The sequence below is a fragment of the Lemur catta genome, chromosome 23, assembly GCF_020740605.2.
Source record: "Lemur catta isolate mLemCat1 chromosome 23, mLemCat1.pri, whole genome shotgun sequence".
In the NCBI taxonomy this organism is placed as follows: Eukaryota; Metazoa; Chordata; class Mammalia; order Primates; family Lemuridae; genus Lemur; species Lemur catta.
In genome coordinates, this window is record NC_059150.1 from 24,628,114 (window position 1) to 24,645,540 (window position 17,427).

General features: G+C 34.6%; 1 protein-coding gene across 2 annotated transcripts in view; it reads right to left on the reverse strand.

The window, feature by feature from the left end:
* Window positions 1-17,427, reverse strand: part of BRINP3 (BMP/retinoic acid inducible neural specific 3) — a 394,969-nt gene that overhangs the window by 165,178 nt on the left and 212,364 nt on the right. For both annotated transcript variants that reach the window (XM_045535963.1, XM_045535964.1), the window contains one exon: window positions 15,074-15,264. In XM_045535963.1, coding sequence (XP_045391919.1) covers window positions 15,074-15,264 — 191 coding nt within the window. The remainder of the gene's footprint in view (window positions 1-15,073; window positions 15,265-17,427) is intronic.

Sequence of the window (17,427 nt, forward strand, 5' to 3'; positions counted from 1 at the left end):
TGGAAACTAATGGCAATTCCCAGGATATCAAGAAATTGGTAAATAAATTCTAAAGCAAAAAGATTTTTCCATGGTTTAGAAAGCTGGCAATTGAGTTATAAGGCGTGTGGCAAGCTCCTGAATCTCACCCTTGGCCAGATCCTAAGCCCTGCTTAAAGGAAACTATGAAAACTAATTTCAAAATATTTTAAGCCCTAAGTCAATAAATCGAGTTAAATTTTTATGAACATATAGGCTAACCTCAATTCCATATTAGATTGGCTTAGCCTAAGAGAAAGGGGTGTACTTATTTTCAGAGCAAATATTTACTTTAGTCTCTTCTGATTTTTGTTTTTGCTGTTTTTGTTTTACACACAATATTTGGTAATAACAAGAAAATGTGAAAAGTCAAAAAAAAAAAAAAGTGAACCCAAGAGACAGGATGTGAAATAGATAATTGAAGCAGACCCAGATAAAAATAAGAGGCTAGGATTTATTTGATTGACTGGACAAATAAGGAAAAGAATGAATAAAGTCAAAGGTAAGTCATAATACATTAAAAAGAAAAAGAAAAAAACATGACAACGTGAAACACATAGTGAAGATTTTAAGGACACTATCAAGGAGTTTAATATACATGTAATCAGCATCCCAGAGAAGAACATAATAGAAGAAATTATTTGATGAGAAAATTAAATGGTCAAGAGTATTTCAAAATTACCCTCCTAAATAAGAAGCTTAGAAAAAATTAGAAAAGCTAAATATGAGGAAAACTACACCAAGACATATTAGTAAAACTTCTAAAAGTACAAAATAATGAGAAAATTCTTTAAAACAGCCAGAGGGGGAATTGGGACAAGATGGCCGATTACAGATATGGCTGGCTGGACCATCCTGGAAGGAAGATAGGAATCCTGATAAAGGACAGAGGAGAAGAGACACAGAGCGGGTGTGGATCATAGAGAGAGGTGCTGGAACCTGCCAGGGACTTCACAGAGGAAAATTGAGAAGCAGAGAAGGTAGAAGATAGAGGAAGAAATACGGCAAAGATCAAACCCAGAGAAGCTCTGAGCCCACTGTAAGGGTAAGCCCCCTTTTACCCCCACGAGCCAGACATGGCAGCAAACAGTATAGTGGGGAGGACTTGACTGATCCCAGAGCTTGGACCCTCCGATTGGGGCTGTCCTCCAAGGAGAGTGTCATGAGAGGCCAGACAGATTCCTTTCATTCAAATGCCTCTTTTCCCACCCCTGTCCCACCCACTGCAACAGGAAAAGCAGTTTGGGCCAAGAATTTGGCGAGGAGCCATCCCTCATGCCCTGGGTGAGCACGCTACAGGCTGGGCTTCCATGGAAAGTGGGACCCACGCCTTTCCCTTGGGGGCCTGCAGTAGACCCAGGGTGCATGATTCAGGAACTCCATGCTGACAGCGTTTCATGGAGTTGCATGCCAGTGGGTCAGACAAGCAAGTCGGGCCCCATGCTCCCTAGACTCAAGCACGTTGCTGGGGACACGAAGGGGAGTTCTGTGAATTGGACTCAGGTGGCGAGGAAGCCCACGTGGACAGGTCTGACAGTAGAATACTGTGGAGTTCTGAGATGTGGTGAGCTGAGAGAGCACACCCTGCCTGGCCCAAGCAGGAAAACTGCCCTGTTTAATTAGGGTGGATTCCAAGTTAGGAAGAGAACAGACCCAGGTGCCATAGCAACCAGGTGAGGTTCATTCAGGCACTGGGGCCGACCAGGAGTGGTGGCCCCTCCCCCTCCCATTCTAGCCAGGAGAGCAATGTGTGCTGAGAAGTAGGTAAGTGGCTCCCTCTCTCCAGTAGGCATGTACTCTTGGCTGAGGCACCCACAGAGATAGGGGCCCATGCCTCTTCATCTGTGGACCTGCAGTGGACCCAGGGTGCCCAATTTGAGAGTTCCCTGCCTGAAGGTGAATTGCAGAGATGCATGTTAGCAGGACAAACTCACAGGCTAGAGGGAGATGTGAGCGCTAGGAAGTCAGATTGCAAATCCCAGATAGCTATGTCTCCACAAGCAGACTTTCTGGCTGGATGGAGCCCCCTCAGCCCCTCCTGGATGTCTTGCCCCAGAAGCTGGAAGTAGATATTTGAACCCTGACAAAACAGCTACATTACCTGCTTTTGTGGGGCCTGAAGGCAAGACCACCCTACCCAGCTCTGCCCAACCTCACTCCCCCACTGTCCTCTGCTGAGGCAGAGAATAGGGATACACCTGGAAGTTTCAGGGGGACATTAAAGTGCTTCTTTTGCAGGTACCAGAGCCAGTCACAAAAACAATACTGCATCCTGTTCCTTCCAGCAAATGCCACCTACTGACAGCGGGTAAATCTGAATAGCCGTTTTCAACATTTACTGACTCAATCATGCAGGATGAGATTGTTTCTCAGCCACAAGCACCACCTGCTGTCTCAGTGATTAAACTGGGTGTGCCATTATGATTCATAATGCTAAGAGGACCACAGGGCTGGGGAGAGAGACAAAGGATTTCAAAGGTCTCCATTCTCTCTCATCAAAGAGAGACAGTGAATCTGTCCACACACACAGCACACCACTACTACAACATACAAGCAACTAGCAACTGAGAAAAGCATCACACTAAGGATATCTATAACTAAGGCATCTATCTAGAGCCTAGATGACCATTAAAGCACACACAAACCAAGGCAAACGTTCTTAGCCAACATATGTTACAAAAACCCCCATATGAGTGAGTAGGTGGAAAAGCCCCATTTAATAGAAGAAAATTAAAAACTAAGAAACAACAACTGCTCCAGATGGGAAGGAATCTGTGTAAGAACTCTGAAAGTCTGAAAAATCAGAACAAAAGGTCTTGCTCAAAAGGGAACAACAGCCCTCTAGCAATGGATATTAACCAAAATGAAAAAAAAGAACTGAAATTATGGATAAAGAATTCCAAATATGGATTATAAAGAAGCTCAACAAAATCCAAGAGGAAATGGAAAACCAACTCAAAGAAACCAGAAAAACAACACAGGAAATGAATGAAAAATTTACTAAAGAGATTGACATTTTTAAGAAAAAAAGACAGATAAATCTGGAAATGAAAAATTCATTTAAGGAAATACAAAACACAGTAGAAAGTTTTAAAAATAGACTAGACCAGGCAGAAGCAAGAATCTCATAGCTTGAAGACAACACTTTTGAATTAAATGAGTCACTCAAAAACAATGACCAGAGAATTAAGAGGAATGAACAAAGCTTATAAGAAATAAGGGATTATGTAAAACACCCAAATATAAGAATCATAGTCATCCCAGAGGGTGAAGAAGAAAATTCACAAGGGCTGGAAAACTTATGTGAAGGAATAATTGAGAAAAATTTCCCTGATCTTGCTGGCGATTTAGATATCCAGGTACAAGAAGCTCAACCAACACCTGGGAGATTCAGCACAGTCATCAGACTGGCCAAAGTCAACATGAAGGAGGAACTCCTACCATCTGTAAGGCAAAAATATGAAGTAACTTAAAAAGGAAAACTCATCAGGCTAACTGAAGATTTCTCAACAGAGAAATGGGATTCTGGCTCCATCTTCAGTCTTCTTAAACAGAAAAACTGCCAGCCTACAATTTTGTATCCTGAAAAACTAAGTTTCATAAACAAAAGGGAAATAAAGACTTTTCTAAACAAGCAAACACTGAGGGAATTTGTCAAGACAAAACTTGCCCTTCAAGAAGCATTCAAAATTTCATTGTATATGGAGCAACACAATGATTCATTCTCCAGTGTAAAACCACCCAAAAGCTAAAGTTCAGAGCTCAAATAAAGTAATAATACAAGAGGTAAAACACACCATGTGGTAGTAACAGTAAGGATTAACAGAACAGCATCCCACATATAAATTCTATCAGTCAATTTAAATGGTTACAATTTCCCACTCAAGAGAAATGGTGGCAGAATGGATAAAAAAGTAAGAGCCAAGGATCTGCTGTCTCTGGGAAACACATCTAAACCACAAGGACTCCTACAGACAGACTCAAGGTCAAAGGATGGAAAAAAATATTCCATGCAAATGTAAACCTAAAGACAGCAGGTACAGCCATTCGTATATCAGATGAAATTGACTTTAAATCAATAATAGTAAAGAAATACAAAGATGGTCATTTTATAATTGTAAAGAGAACAATTCAACAAGAAGACATAAAAATCCTAAATATTTATGCAGCTGGCACAGGAACTCTACTAAATCTAAGCAGAGAGATAAACAACATTGTAATTGCCAGGGATTTCAACACACCACTGATGAAACAGGACAGATCATCCAAGCAAAAAATAAAGAAAGAAACACTGGGATTAAATAGAACTATAGGACAATTGGGCCTAAAATATATTTATAGAACATTTGACCCCAAAACTACTGAATATACATTCTACTCATCAGCAGTTCCAAGATTGATCATATTTTAAGCCATAAAACATGGGTCAACAAAATTTTAAAAACTGAAGTCATACCATGGGTCTTTTCAGACTGTAATGCAATAAGACTAGAAGTTAATTCCAAGAGAAATACCCAATTCTATACAAAGTCATGGAACTTAAAAGACCTGCTGATGAATGATTATTGTATCAAAGATGAAATTAGGATGGAAATTAAAAGATTCCTTGAACTGAATGATAAAAAGGACATAGGCAATCAAAATCTATGGGACATAGCACAAGTATTCATAAAAGGAAAATTCATAGCCTTAAATTCCTACAATGAAAACACAGATATATCGCAAATTAACAATACAACACCACATTTCAAGGAACTAGAAAAGGAAGAGCAAACCAAGTCCAAAGTCAGCAGAAGAAAAGAAACTAAGGTCAGAGCAGAACTAAATGAATTCAAAAATAAGAAAATTATACAGGAGATCAATAAAACAAAAAGTTGGTTCTTTGAAAAGACAAAATTTGTTGACCACTTGCTAAATTAACCAGGAATAGAAAAGAAAGGGCTCAGATAAGCTCAATTAGAAACAACAAAGGAGGTATTATAACTGATACCACTGAAGCACAAAATATGATCTGTGAATACTAAGAAAATCTTTATGCACATAAACTCAAAAACATAGAGGAAATGGATGACTTTCTGGAAACATACAACCTCCTAAGACTCAATCAGTTAGAAACAGAACTTCTGAACAGACTCATGACAAGCAATAAGATTGAAGCAATAAAAAACCTTCCAACAACAAGAAAAAGCTACAGGCCAGAGGGATTAACAGCTGAATTTTATCAGACCTACAAAGAAGATTTCTCATTCTGTAGAAATTATTCCATAGCATAGAGAAAGAGGGAATGCTACCCAACACATTCTACAAAGCCAGTATCACCTTGATACCAAAACCAGGAAAGTACACAACAAAAAAAGGAAAATACAGACCAATATCCCTTATGGATATAGATTCAAAAATCCTCAATAAAATACTAGCAAACTGAATTTAACAGATTATCAACAAAATAATCCATCATGACCAATAGGTTTTATCCCAGGGATTCAACAATGGCTCAACCTACAGAAATCAATAAATGTGATTCACCATATAAACACAAGCAAAAACAAAGATCATATGATTATCTCAATAGTTGCATAAAAAGTATTCCACAAAATTCAGAACCTTTTCATGATAAACACTCCCAAAAAACTAGGAATAGAAGGAACATATCTGAAAATTTTAAAAGCCATATATGACAAACCCACAGCCAGCATACTACTGAATGGGGAAAAGGTGAAAGGATTCTCACTGAGAACTGGAATAAGACAAAGATGCACAATGTCACCATTTCTATTCAACATAATGCTGGAAGTCCTAGCTAGAGCAATCAGGCAAGAGAAAGAAATTAAGGATATCCAAATTGGCAAAGAGGAGGTCAAACTATCACTTTTTGCAGAGAATATTATCTTATACCTAGAAAATCTCAAAAATTCCACCAAGAGAATCCTGGTATTGATAAATCAATTCAGCAATGTCTCTGGTTACAAAATCAAAGTACACAAATCAGTACCATTACTACAAACCAGTAACAATCAAGCTGAGAGTCAAATCAAAGAGTCAATACCTTTTACAATTGCTACAAAGAAAATAAAAGTGTAATGATCAAGGAGGTGAAACATCTCTACAAAGGGAACTACAAAACACCAAGGAAAGAAATCTAAGACAATACAAACAAGTGGACAAACATATCATGTGCGTGGATTGGTAGAATCAACATTGTTAAAATGCCCATACTACTGAAAGTGATTTACAGATTCAATGCAATTTCCATCAAAATAATAATGTCATATTTCCCAGGTCTAGAAAAAGTAAGTCTACACATTGCGTGGAACCAGAAAAGAGCTGGAATAGCCAAAGCAATCCTAAGCAAAAGGAATAAATTGGGAGACATCCCACCAACAGACTTCAAACTATACTACAATGCAGCAGTAACTAAATCATCATAGTACTGGAACAAAAATAGAGACATAGACCAATGGAAAAAAAACAGAAAACACAGGTATAAAACTATCCACATATAGCCAACTGATCTCTGACAAAGCATACAAAATTATACTGTGGGGAAAAGAATCCCTATTCAATAAATTGTTTTTGGAAAACTGGATAGGAACATGTGGAAGAATGAAACAGGATACATATCTCTTACAACTTGCAAAATTAATTCAAGATGGATAAAAGACTTAAATGTAAGACATGAAACCATAAGAATTATAGAAGAAAATATTGGAAAAAGTCTTCTAGAAAAGAGCCTATACAAAGAATTTATGAAAAAGACCCTAATGGCAATCACAGCAACAACAAAAATAAATAAATGGGACCTGATTAAATTAAAATGCTTCTTCACAGCCAAGGAAATAATTAACAGAACAAATAGATAACCTACAGAAAGAGAGAATAAATTCACAAACTATACATCCAATAAAGAACTAGTAACCAGAATCTATGAAGAACTCAAGCAAATCAGCAAGAAAAAAATCAAATAACCCCATTAAAAAGTGGGCAAAAGACATAAACAGAAGCTTTTCAAAGTAAGATAGACTAATGGCCAATAAAAGTATGAAGAAATGCTCAAAGTCACTATGCATCAGGGTAATGCAAATTAAAACCACAATGAGATATCACGTGAACTCAGTCTGAATGGTCTTCATTAAAAAGTCCAAAAACAATAGATGCTGGTGTGGATACACAGAGAAAGGAATGCTTATACACTGTTGGTGGGATTGAAAATTAGTACAACCACTATGGAAAACAGTATGGAGATACTTCAAAGAACTAAAAGTCAACCTACCATTTTATCCAGTAATATCACTACTCAGTATTTACCCAAAGTAAAATAAGTAATTTTATTAAAAAGACACTTGCACTCGAATATTTATTGCAGCACAATTCACAATGCAAAGATGTGGAATCAACCCAAATGCCCATCATTCATGAGTGGATTAACAAAATGTGGTATATGTACACCATGGAATACTACTCAGCTACAAATAAGGATGACTTAATTCCTTTTGCAACAATTTGGATGTAACTCTAGACCATTATGCTAAGTGAAGTATCAAAAGAATGGAAAAACAAACACCACGTGTACTCATTACTAAACTGGAACTAACCAAGGAGCATACATGTGCATAGATGGAAGTAAAACTCAACAGAAATCAACCAGGAGGGAGGGAGGAAAAGGTGATGGGCTAAAACTTACCTAACATGTACAGTAACAGTATCTGGGTGACAGGCACTCTCATAACCATGACTCAAGCATTATAAAAGTGATTCATGTAACCAAAATAATCTATTTGTACCCCCTAATATTTTTAAATAAAAAAAAAAGAATGAAGTAAAAAAAAAAAATCAGCCAGAGTAAGTGAAGTATTACATTCAAGGAAAAATTAACAATAATTATGTCTATCTGCTCTTCATAAAATATGCAAGAAATGAAGGTAAGAAGACAACAATATGACAGAAAGGTGTGGGAGATAGGTACAGCCTATAGATGGAAAGATATATACAGTATACATATATGGATGATTATATATGCCTAAATTCATTTCCATATTTAAAATAGAATAATCAAAATATCAAAATAATGAAATAAATTTAAGTGTATTTTTATGGTTTTCAGTAAGATCTTTTTATCAGATGTATCACTGATTACTTAATATTTTTGATGTTATATGAAATGGAATCAATTTCAATTTCAGATTATCTGTTGCTAGTAAATAAAAATATTCTTAGCTATTGTATATTAATATTCTACCCCGCAACTTTGATAAACTCCCTTTTTCTTCCTTGTACCTTTTTAAGATTGCATTGGATTTCTACATAGACACTCATATCATTTGTGAATAGAGAGAGTTTACATCTTCCTTTTAAATCTGAATGATTTATTTATTTTAATTGCCTAACTGCACTGGCTAGAACCTCAAGTGCAATGTTTAATAAGAGTGGTAATAGTGGAAACCCTTGCCTTGTTCCTGAAATTGGAATAAAAGTAGTTAGTCTTTCACCACTGAGTATGAAGGTAGCTATAGCTTTTTCACACATGCCTGTTATCAGTTTGAGAAAATTCCTTTCTATTCCTAGATTTCTGAGAGTTTTTTTTTTCAGTAACATGTTTTATATTTTGCCTGAAGCTTTTCTGCATCTTTTAAAAAGATTCTATTTGTCTATCTACCTACCTATTATCCATCTAAATCTATATTTAACTTATTAATAAGATAATTTACATTGACTAATTTTGTACATTATTCAACCTGCATTTCTAGGATGAATCCCAAGTAGTCATGATGTAAGATACTTTTGATATAGTGTTGGGTTCACATTGCTTAAATTTTACTTAATTTGCATCTGTATAAATGAGAGATATGGGTAGTTTTATTTCATTGTAATATTTTTGTCTAGTTTTTGTGTCAGAGTAATGCTATATTCAATTGATAATTTGAGCATGATTCATCCCTCTTAAATGTTCTGAAAGAGTTTGTGATGATTGGTATTGGTTCTTCCTTAAATTGTTACAATTGAACAGTGAAGTCCTCTGGGCAAAAAAGTTTTCCTTGCAAGAAATGTTTTTAAGCATGCATAATTTTTGTTTGATTTTTTTTTATCTTATTTCATTTCAAAGAGTTAGAGAATACAAATAGTTTTTTTGATACAGAGATTAATTGTACAGTGGTGAAGAAAGGGCTTTTAGTGAATCCATCACCTGAAGAGCATACATTGTATGTGATAGGTAATTTTTGATCCCTCAGTCCTCTCCCACCCTCCCACCTTTTGAGTCTCCAAAGTCCGTTATACCACTCTATATGATTATGAATACCCATCATTTAGCTCCCATTTATAAGTGAGTACATGTGATGTTTGTTTTTCCATTCTTGAGATACTACACTTAGGATTTTGGTTTCCAGTTCCATCCAAATTGCTGAGAGATATAATATTTCATTATTTTTTATGGCTGAGTAATAGTATTCCATTTTGTGGCTGAGTATACAGACACACACACACACACACACACACACACACACACACACACACACACGCATGCGCGCAAGCATGCACATTTTCTTTATCACTCATCAGCTGATGCACACTTAGGTTGATTCCATATCTTTATCATTGCGAATTGTGCTGCAGTAAACAATGAGGGCATATGTCATTTTGATATAATGACTTCTTTCCATTTGGGTAGATACCCAATAGTGTTATTGCTGGATGGAATGGTAGGTTGAGTTTTAGATCTTTGAGGAATCTCCATGCTGTTTTCTCTAGAGGAAGCACCAATTTATTAATACATTCCCACCAGCAGTGTGTAAGTGTTCCCTTTCACAACATCTGTGCCAACATCTATTGTTTTTTGAATTGTTAGTAATGACCATTCTGACAGAGGTAAGGCAGTATCTCATTGTGCCTTTACATTTCCCTTATGATTAGTGATATTAAGAATTTTTCATGTTTCTTAGCCTTTTGTATGTTTTGTTTTGAAAAATGTCTGCTCATGTGTTCTGCCTACTTTCTAATGGGGTTATTAGATTTTTTTTTCTTGCTGATTTGTTTGAGCTCCTTGTAGATACAGAATATTAATTTTTTGTCAGATGTATAGTTTCTCTCATTCTGCAGGTTGTCTATTTCTCTGTTGGTTATTTCTTTGTGTAGAAACTCTATAGTTTAATAATGTCCCATTTATTTTATTTTATTTTTTATTTCAGCATATTATGGGGGTACAAAAGTTTAGGTTACGTATATCGCCCTTGCCCCCTGCCCCCAGTCAGAGCTTCAAGCGTGTCCATCCCCCAGACAGTGCGAATCGCACTCATTATGTATGTATATACCTATACCCATCCCCTCCCCCCACCATCTGCCTGACATCTGATTAGTTATTCCTATATGTGCTCTTAGGTTTTGATCATTGAAATGAATTTGATGGTGAGTACATTTATTTATTTTTGTTTTTGTTGTATTTGTTTTTAGGGTCTTAGTCATAAATTATCTGCCTTGGCCAATCTCTAGAAGGAGTTTTTCCTGTTTTATTCTGGAATTTTTATGGTGTCAGGTCTTACTTTAAGTCTTTAATCCATCTTGAGTTAATTTTTGTGTCTGGTGAGAGACAGGGATCCAGTTTCATTCTGCATTGTGGCTCTCCAGTTTTCCTTCCCAGCACCATTTATTGACTAGGGCATCCTTCCCCAGTATATGGTTTGGTCTGCTGTGTCAAAGATCAGTTGGTTGCAGGTCTATGGTTTTATTTCTGGGTTCTCTATTCTGTTTTATTGATCTATGTTTCCATTTTATTTTATTTTTTTACCTGTAGCGTATTGTTTTGGCAACTATAACCCTGTAGTATAATTTGATGTTAGGTAATGTAATGCCTCCAGATTTGTTCTTTTTGCTTAGGGTTGCTTTGGATACTTGGGAGTCTCCTTTTACTCCATCTGAAATTTATGATTGTTTTACCTACTTCTGTAAAAAAAGACTTTGGTATTTTGATGAGAATTGATTTGAATTTGTAAATCACTTTGGGCAGTATGGACATTTTGACAATATTGGTTCCTGAAAATGTAAAAAATATAAAATTTAAAGCCTATAATTATTTTGAATGGTTTACATGCAATTTTTTTATCTTTGGTTTTCCCAAAGTAAGTTTTTTTTGAATATAAGGAAATAAAAAAATAAAAAAAAATTACATTTTACTGATTTTGTTCTCAAAGAACAAATAATTTACTTATCAAAATGTTTCTTGGAAAATTATTATCAGGCCTAATTTTATAAATAGCTTTTAATATTTTAATTTGATATATTTTATAATTTCAGAAATGTAAATTTACAGTTGGAGAGGCTCTCTCAAAATCTACTACAGTACTCATGAGTAAACTATGTATCACTTAAAAATCCGTTGAACTGGAATATTGACCTTTGGGTTCATTTTAATATATTGTTTCTGTTTTATTCCTAGATTTGTTGATCAAAATCTTATAACATTAAAAGCTATCTGATATTTTTACTATATTAGATGGATATGAGAAATATAGGAAACACATCAATAACTATTTTTGAAGAATAATAATTAGGATTTTAAGATTTTTAATGAGGTTCTATAGTTGAATTTAGTTTTCCTCACAGAATGATTTTTAAAACTTAATGTACTAAAAAAAATCCTCTTTGAAAATGCATATGCCATAATACATTAGGTGATTGATTAAATATTCCCCCCAAAATATGTAATATATTTTGATTTTCTCAACACTGTCAATTATATAATATTAAGGCTTATTAGACTATTTCAAAATAAACTTAAATACATTAGTGTGATTTTTTTTTTCTAGGTAATCTGAGTCAATTGAATTGAATCTTCTGAAAATAATGACTAACTCTAGATTTTATACTTGACATGTTATTGAAATTCAAATAATATTGAGAAACAATATTTGGTGTAAATGCTATTAATTGCAAGAATATGGCAATTAATTAAGATACACGGTCTTTTGAGTTGCTGTTTTTTATTTACAGATATTTTAATGAACTCCAGTCCACATTTATATTCATAATTATAGGAGATAAAAACAACAAACCGCTCTATTCCATTTTCTAGAAACTGGCTCACAGTTAACACTAATTGCTCTACTCTTTTGTGTTTTGCAAGAATTAGCATGATAAAAGCTGGCATGATTTAATTATATTTTTGTTGTTTTATGATAATAATCTTATTTGATTTTATTTTTAAGCAATACTGTCTCCTACATTCTGTGAATTAAAGATCAGCTTTATTCAACATGTGTTCAATAAATTCAATACCTACTATGTGGCACCAAAAATCCGAGTAATGTCAAATCAAAGAACCTTTAGGGATTTAGCAAGGAATTTGCTCTTGGCTTCAAGAGCATTTTGCATTGAATTATTTATTCTCCTAGAAAGGATTTCAGTAGTTGAGTGGTACTGGATCAACCTACCCCCCCCACCCTCGCCATCTACTCAGTTCCTCATATTCTGTTAATTTACTTCTTAATCTTAATCAGATTTACAATTGAGGGGAGGCACCTTTCTTCACATTTGATAACTAATGAAAATAAAGAATACTCTCCGCAGAAAATTGCACGGTCACACAAGTGGGCATGTAATTTGGAGTCTGAGACCTCTTGACGTGCACATGGAAACCTGAATACTGGCTCCATTCTTACCTGAACACAGCACACGGGAACAAAGCATTTGCGTGGACCATTCACAATAACCCAGATGGCCACTAACCCTAGCCTGGAAAAGTATCAGTCACTAAAAATTACAACGGCCTCATAAGGGAATTCTCTTCATGCCTAAATTAAATTCAGAAAGGTTTAATTGCTCCCCTTTCTTGCCTGCTCCCCACGACCTCAGCCCCTCACCCTGGCACTGCCTGTGAAGTTCTGTGCTCATGTCCTTAGTCGTGTTGTTTCCAGCGGGCACACACCTCGTTGCCTTTCATTCCTTAGTGACAGCACAAGATATGGGTCCTTCTGCTCACAGCCCATCCCTGTGTAATTCCCATACTGTTCTCTGTTTCCTCTACCTGATGTCAGGCCCATTTTTCCTGCCACTCCCAGCCACTGCTCGCAGCCTTTAACTAAGTCTATTATGTGCTCAGAACTCCTTTCCCTGGTTAATGGAGAACGGGTATTTCTTGTAGCCCTGTCAAGGTAAACCTACCAACTCCTAAATTCCATTTTATTCCTTCCTCTTCCCAGAGCTGTTTAGATCATACACTACCTCAATTTATGTAACTAAAATGTTTGTACTCCCTGTAATATTCTGAAATTAAAAAAATAAATACATAATAATTTAAAAGAGATATTTTAAAAAAAGAATTACCTTTCCTTTGGGGCTCAATTCTACCACACAGTTGGGTGACAAGCTTCATAAATCCTCATCATTCCCAGTTGTGTCACCAGAGTCTAAGAACAATGCCTGTATTCATTCAATAGTATGCCCCACTAAAACATGCTTTTTGTAATACATACTTCTCTGCAGGGAGAATAGAAGTATGTGCAAATACCCATTAAGTTTTCGCATAAACTGTGTATAAATATCTCTTACTTAGTATGAGTACAAAACTGTATTTTACAATTTCACTTGGTACTGAACAAAAAAATCAATAGTCATATAAAAACACACAACAGTGATTTCTTCTATTAGAAAATACAGTTTGATTTAAGTTACTGTTTATGTCATTGAAATCAATTTCTAAAAAAAGTTTAGTTCTCCTCAGCAACCTCAAGCTAAGTGTCTCTAACAATATCCTACCTTATAAATTGTATTAATTAACTAAAACATTGGCATTCATGCTAGTGACATTTTTATCCACACAGCATAAATACTATTTATATACTTGTTACTCAATATAATATAAATTCTACAGTCAGAAGTAGACTAACTATATTGTGTAATTTACATCTACAGAAGTCTTTTGCTTAACCCCGTCTACAAGCAATAGTGAAGACACGTACATCGGCAACTTGCAGTATTGTTTGTGTAACCCTTAAGCTAAAGAGAGTTCCATTTCCCCTTTTTATTTTCTCCAGTACATCTTGGACAAAATACATGCCTTAGAGTAATTTCTCTGAGCATTCCCAAAGCATTGGAGTAGTAACTTTTCAACTAACTGAGACAAAAATACACACATATCAATTTTTTATCATAAAGCAATAAAATGTTATATTAATGGCTGCTTTTTTTATTAACTATGGAATGTTAGCTTTGAAATATTCAGAAATGCTTTTTATGTTTTACTTTGTTTTTGCTAACTTAGTCTAGAATCCTACTGTGCTGACTCTTTGCTCTGTAAGTTTTACAGTGGCCATTGGCCAAACAAAGTGATGTTGGCCTAAACTGCCAGAGAATATGTCTAAAATCTATTGTTTTGGAGACCACAGCTTTTCTGTCTCTCTGTCTCTCTTTCTCTCTCTCTCTCTCTCTCTTTCTCGCTGTCTTCCTTTGTCTCCCACTGTCTCTTTTTCATTTTCCTTTTTTTTTTTAATTTTGAAAATTAGAGATGCATTATTTTCCTCCTTTTCTCAGTTTGGGTAAAGTCAACTTTAACACAGTCAAAGTCAAATGATTTTAGTGAACACATGATGTTACTATACTAATTTTAGATTATGGTATATTTTGACTTCTAGAAACTTTAACAAAGACTTTGTACCACTTAACCATATGTTTAAAACATCGTGGGCAAATATTCCTTAAATCAGAACTTCTTAATATTTTGTGCAATGGACCAATTTCAGCCTACTAAAGCATGTTCTTGAGATAATATTTTTAAATGAGTTAAATAAAATAAGAAGTATTACAAAAGAAATTAATGTTACTAAAACAAACTTGTATCCATATATACTTTGGGAGGGATTCTATGTACCCCAGCATAAATTTATAAATTGAAGTATATTTTAATTACACTTGGCCATGAAAAATCTTACATTTATCATGTCCAGTTATCATGTCAAAAATTATATCAAAATACATACAATTTCATCTTAAATATATTGTATAACTCAAAACAAAAGGAAATGCTAAATATATTTTTATAACAAAGTGTTATAAGGTAAGTCATTCTTACCTTTATGGCAGTGGATGCAATTTGAATGTGGTGAAGTCTCCGAAGGGTGCTGTCCCTGTCAATGAAATAGGAAGCAGCTAGTTGATGTAGGGTTTCTAGTGTAACCGAGGAGCTATTGGTGCTGGAATCACTTCCTTCAGATCGTTTGCTCAGCTTCCGCTTGTCCACAAAAATTGTGAGTGACTCCTCTCCTGCATTAATAACATTTCAAATTATTCCATTTTCCACTTAAAAATAACGTTTCACTTATCTGCAGGTGGGAAAGCAAGGGATTTTACAATTTTTTTTGTTCACAAATATTTCTCAAGTACTGAGAAAAGTGCCTGGGATATTAAAGGTTTTGAATATTTAGTAAATGCCAAATATCTGGCTTTTGCCAAACAATTGCTCTAGATTTCATTGACTTTCTCATACAGTTTAGCTTACCTGACTAACACTCATATAGCCCAAAAGGGAATTGAGATATGTAAGATGTGCTAAGGTGGGTTGGATAATGTGAAATTTTATTTATTCAAAAATTTTACCACAGAACAGAATATCAAAATGGACATATGACAAATCATTAGCAGTTTTCAATTATACCTTAAAATGCAGAGAAAGCATACATATGCATATATAGTTATATGTATATACAATAAATTCAGAAGTTCCCTATATATTAAAATGCCATGGGTTAATAAGCTCTATGGAAATTAATAAACTCCATGAAAGACTTAATTACCGGCAATGGATTCTCAGTGGTGAAATTTATAGTACATTATAATTGAGCTGCAATTTTCAATGTTCAAATGTTGAGAAAAAATATCCGTCATTATGTTAAACATTAAAAACTTATGATCTTCAGACTTCCACATTATTGGATATTCATCTAGCACATAATTGCCACACTTGATCCTTGTTTTCATTGTCTCAGGATCCCCACTGTTTGAGTGGCACCGTGCCCACTTACAAACTGACAAGCCAATATCATAAAAGGGCAAATAAGATAATCTAGTTTGCATTTCGTCTCCATCTTAAAGATAGTATCAATTTAAAAATGGCACAGCCCAGGTGACCATCCCATCCTAAGCAAGAGTTCATATGTCTTTCCAAGAGATCAGGTTAACTTCTATCAAAGTAAGTTGTCAAGAATTATTTCTAAAAATAACATTCCCAGTTGGTGTTTGGACCACAACATGCATACTAGAAATCAGGCAGGCTAAGTAGAATAGCTAAAGAAAGAAAAAATATTCCTCAAGAATATGAATGGGTGAGTCAGATCATCGACAGAATTGGCTGGTGTACATAATCAATAGCTTTGGGATGGGAGCATCTGAAAGTGAAAGAGAATGCATATGTAAAATACTATAAAAATAAGAAAATACAAAATGCCCAACAATTGTTTACTCATAGAAGATCAAAGAGTATGGAGATTTGAGGGAATGCATCTCAGAATGACCAAGGAATCTGAGAAAAAGTCACCCGTATTCCTAGTTGTGTGAGAGTACCAAAACAAACACACACCCTATATGGACACTCTATAATAACAGTGCTGTGGGGGTCGAAGAACTCATAATGCTCTATGACTTATGCAAGAGACATGTCTTATTAAGTAAGATTACCAATAAAATGAAAGAGAGATAATGATAAATGCAAACAAAAAGGAAGCAAAGTAATGATCTTAATAGCAGATATTGTAGAATTGAGGCCCAAAGTGATTACATGAGAGACAAAGAAAAATACTGTATAGTACTAGTAACTAAAACTTGTGAAGTTACTTTAACAGTAACATTTTTCATAAAGTATAAATTACAGAAGCAATAGACATAAACTGCTAATATTAGAAGACTTCAACACATATTTCTTAGATCTAAATAGATATGGCGGGAGTAAAAAAGTAATGATAGAAATCTCTACAACCCTGTTAATAGGGTAGATCTTATAAGTAAATGTTAAATCTTATATTAAAAATAGAGGGACCAAAATTTATTTTCAAGGGTACAAAGAATATTTACAAAGGTGACCATATTCTGTTACAAAGAAATCCTTAGTAAATTTCATAAATTTGAAAAAAAAAATAGTAAGAGTCACTGACTGTAATACAATTAAAGTAAATTAATAGAAAATAAAGACATTCCCATATGAAAAAATATCTCTTGCATGATATTTTAATGATAGAATAAATGAAGGCAAAATTAAAACTTCAAAGAAAACCTTATATCTCCAAATCTAAGGGGTATATTAATAGCTAAAGCAGAGCTGAGATAAATATCCATAACATTAGGTATGTATTATGTAGATCATGAAAATACATGAGTTAACTACATAATTTTAAGATCAAAGGAATTATGACAAATATAAGTTTATATAAAATA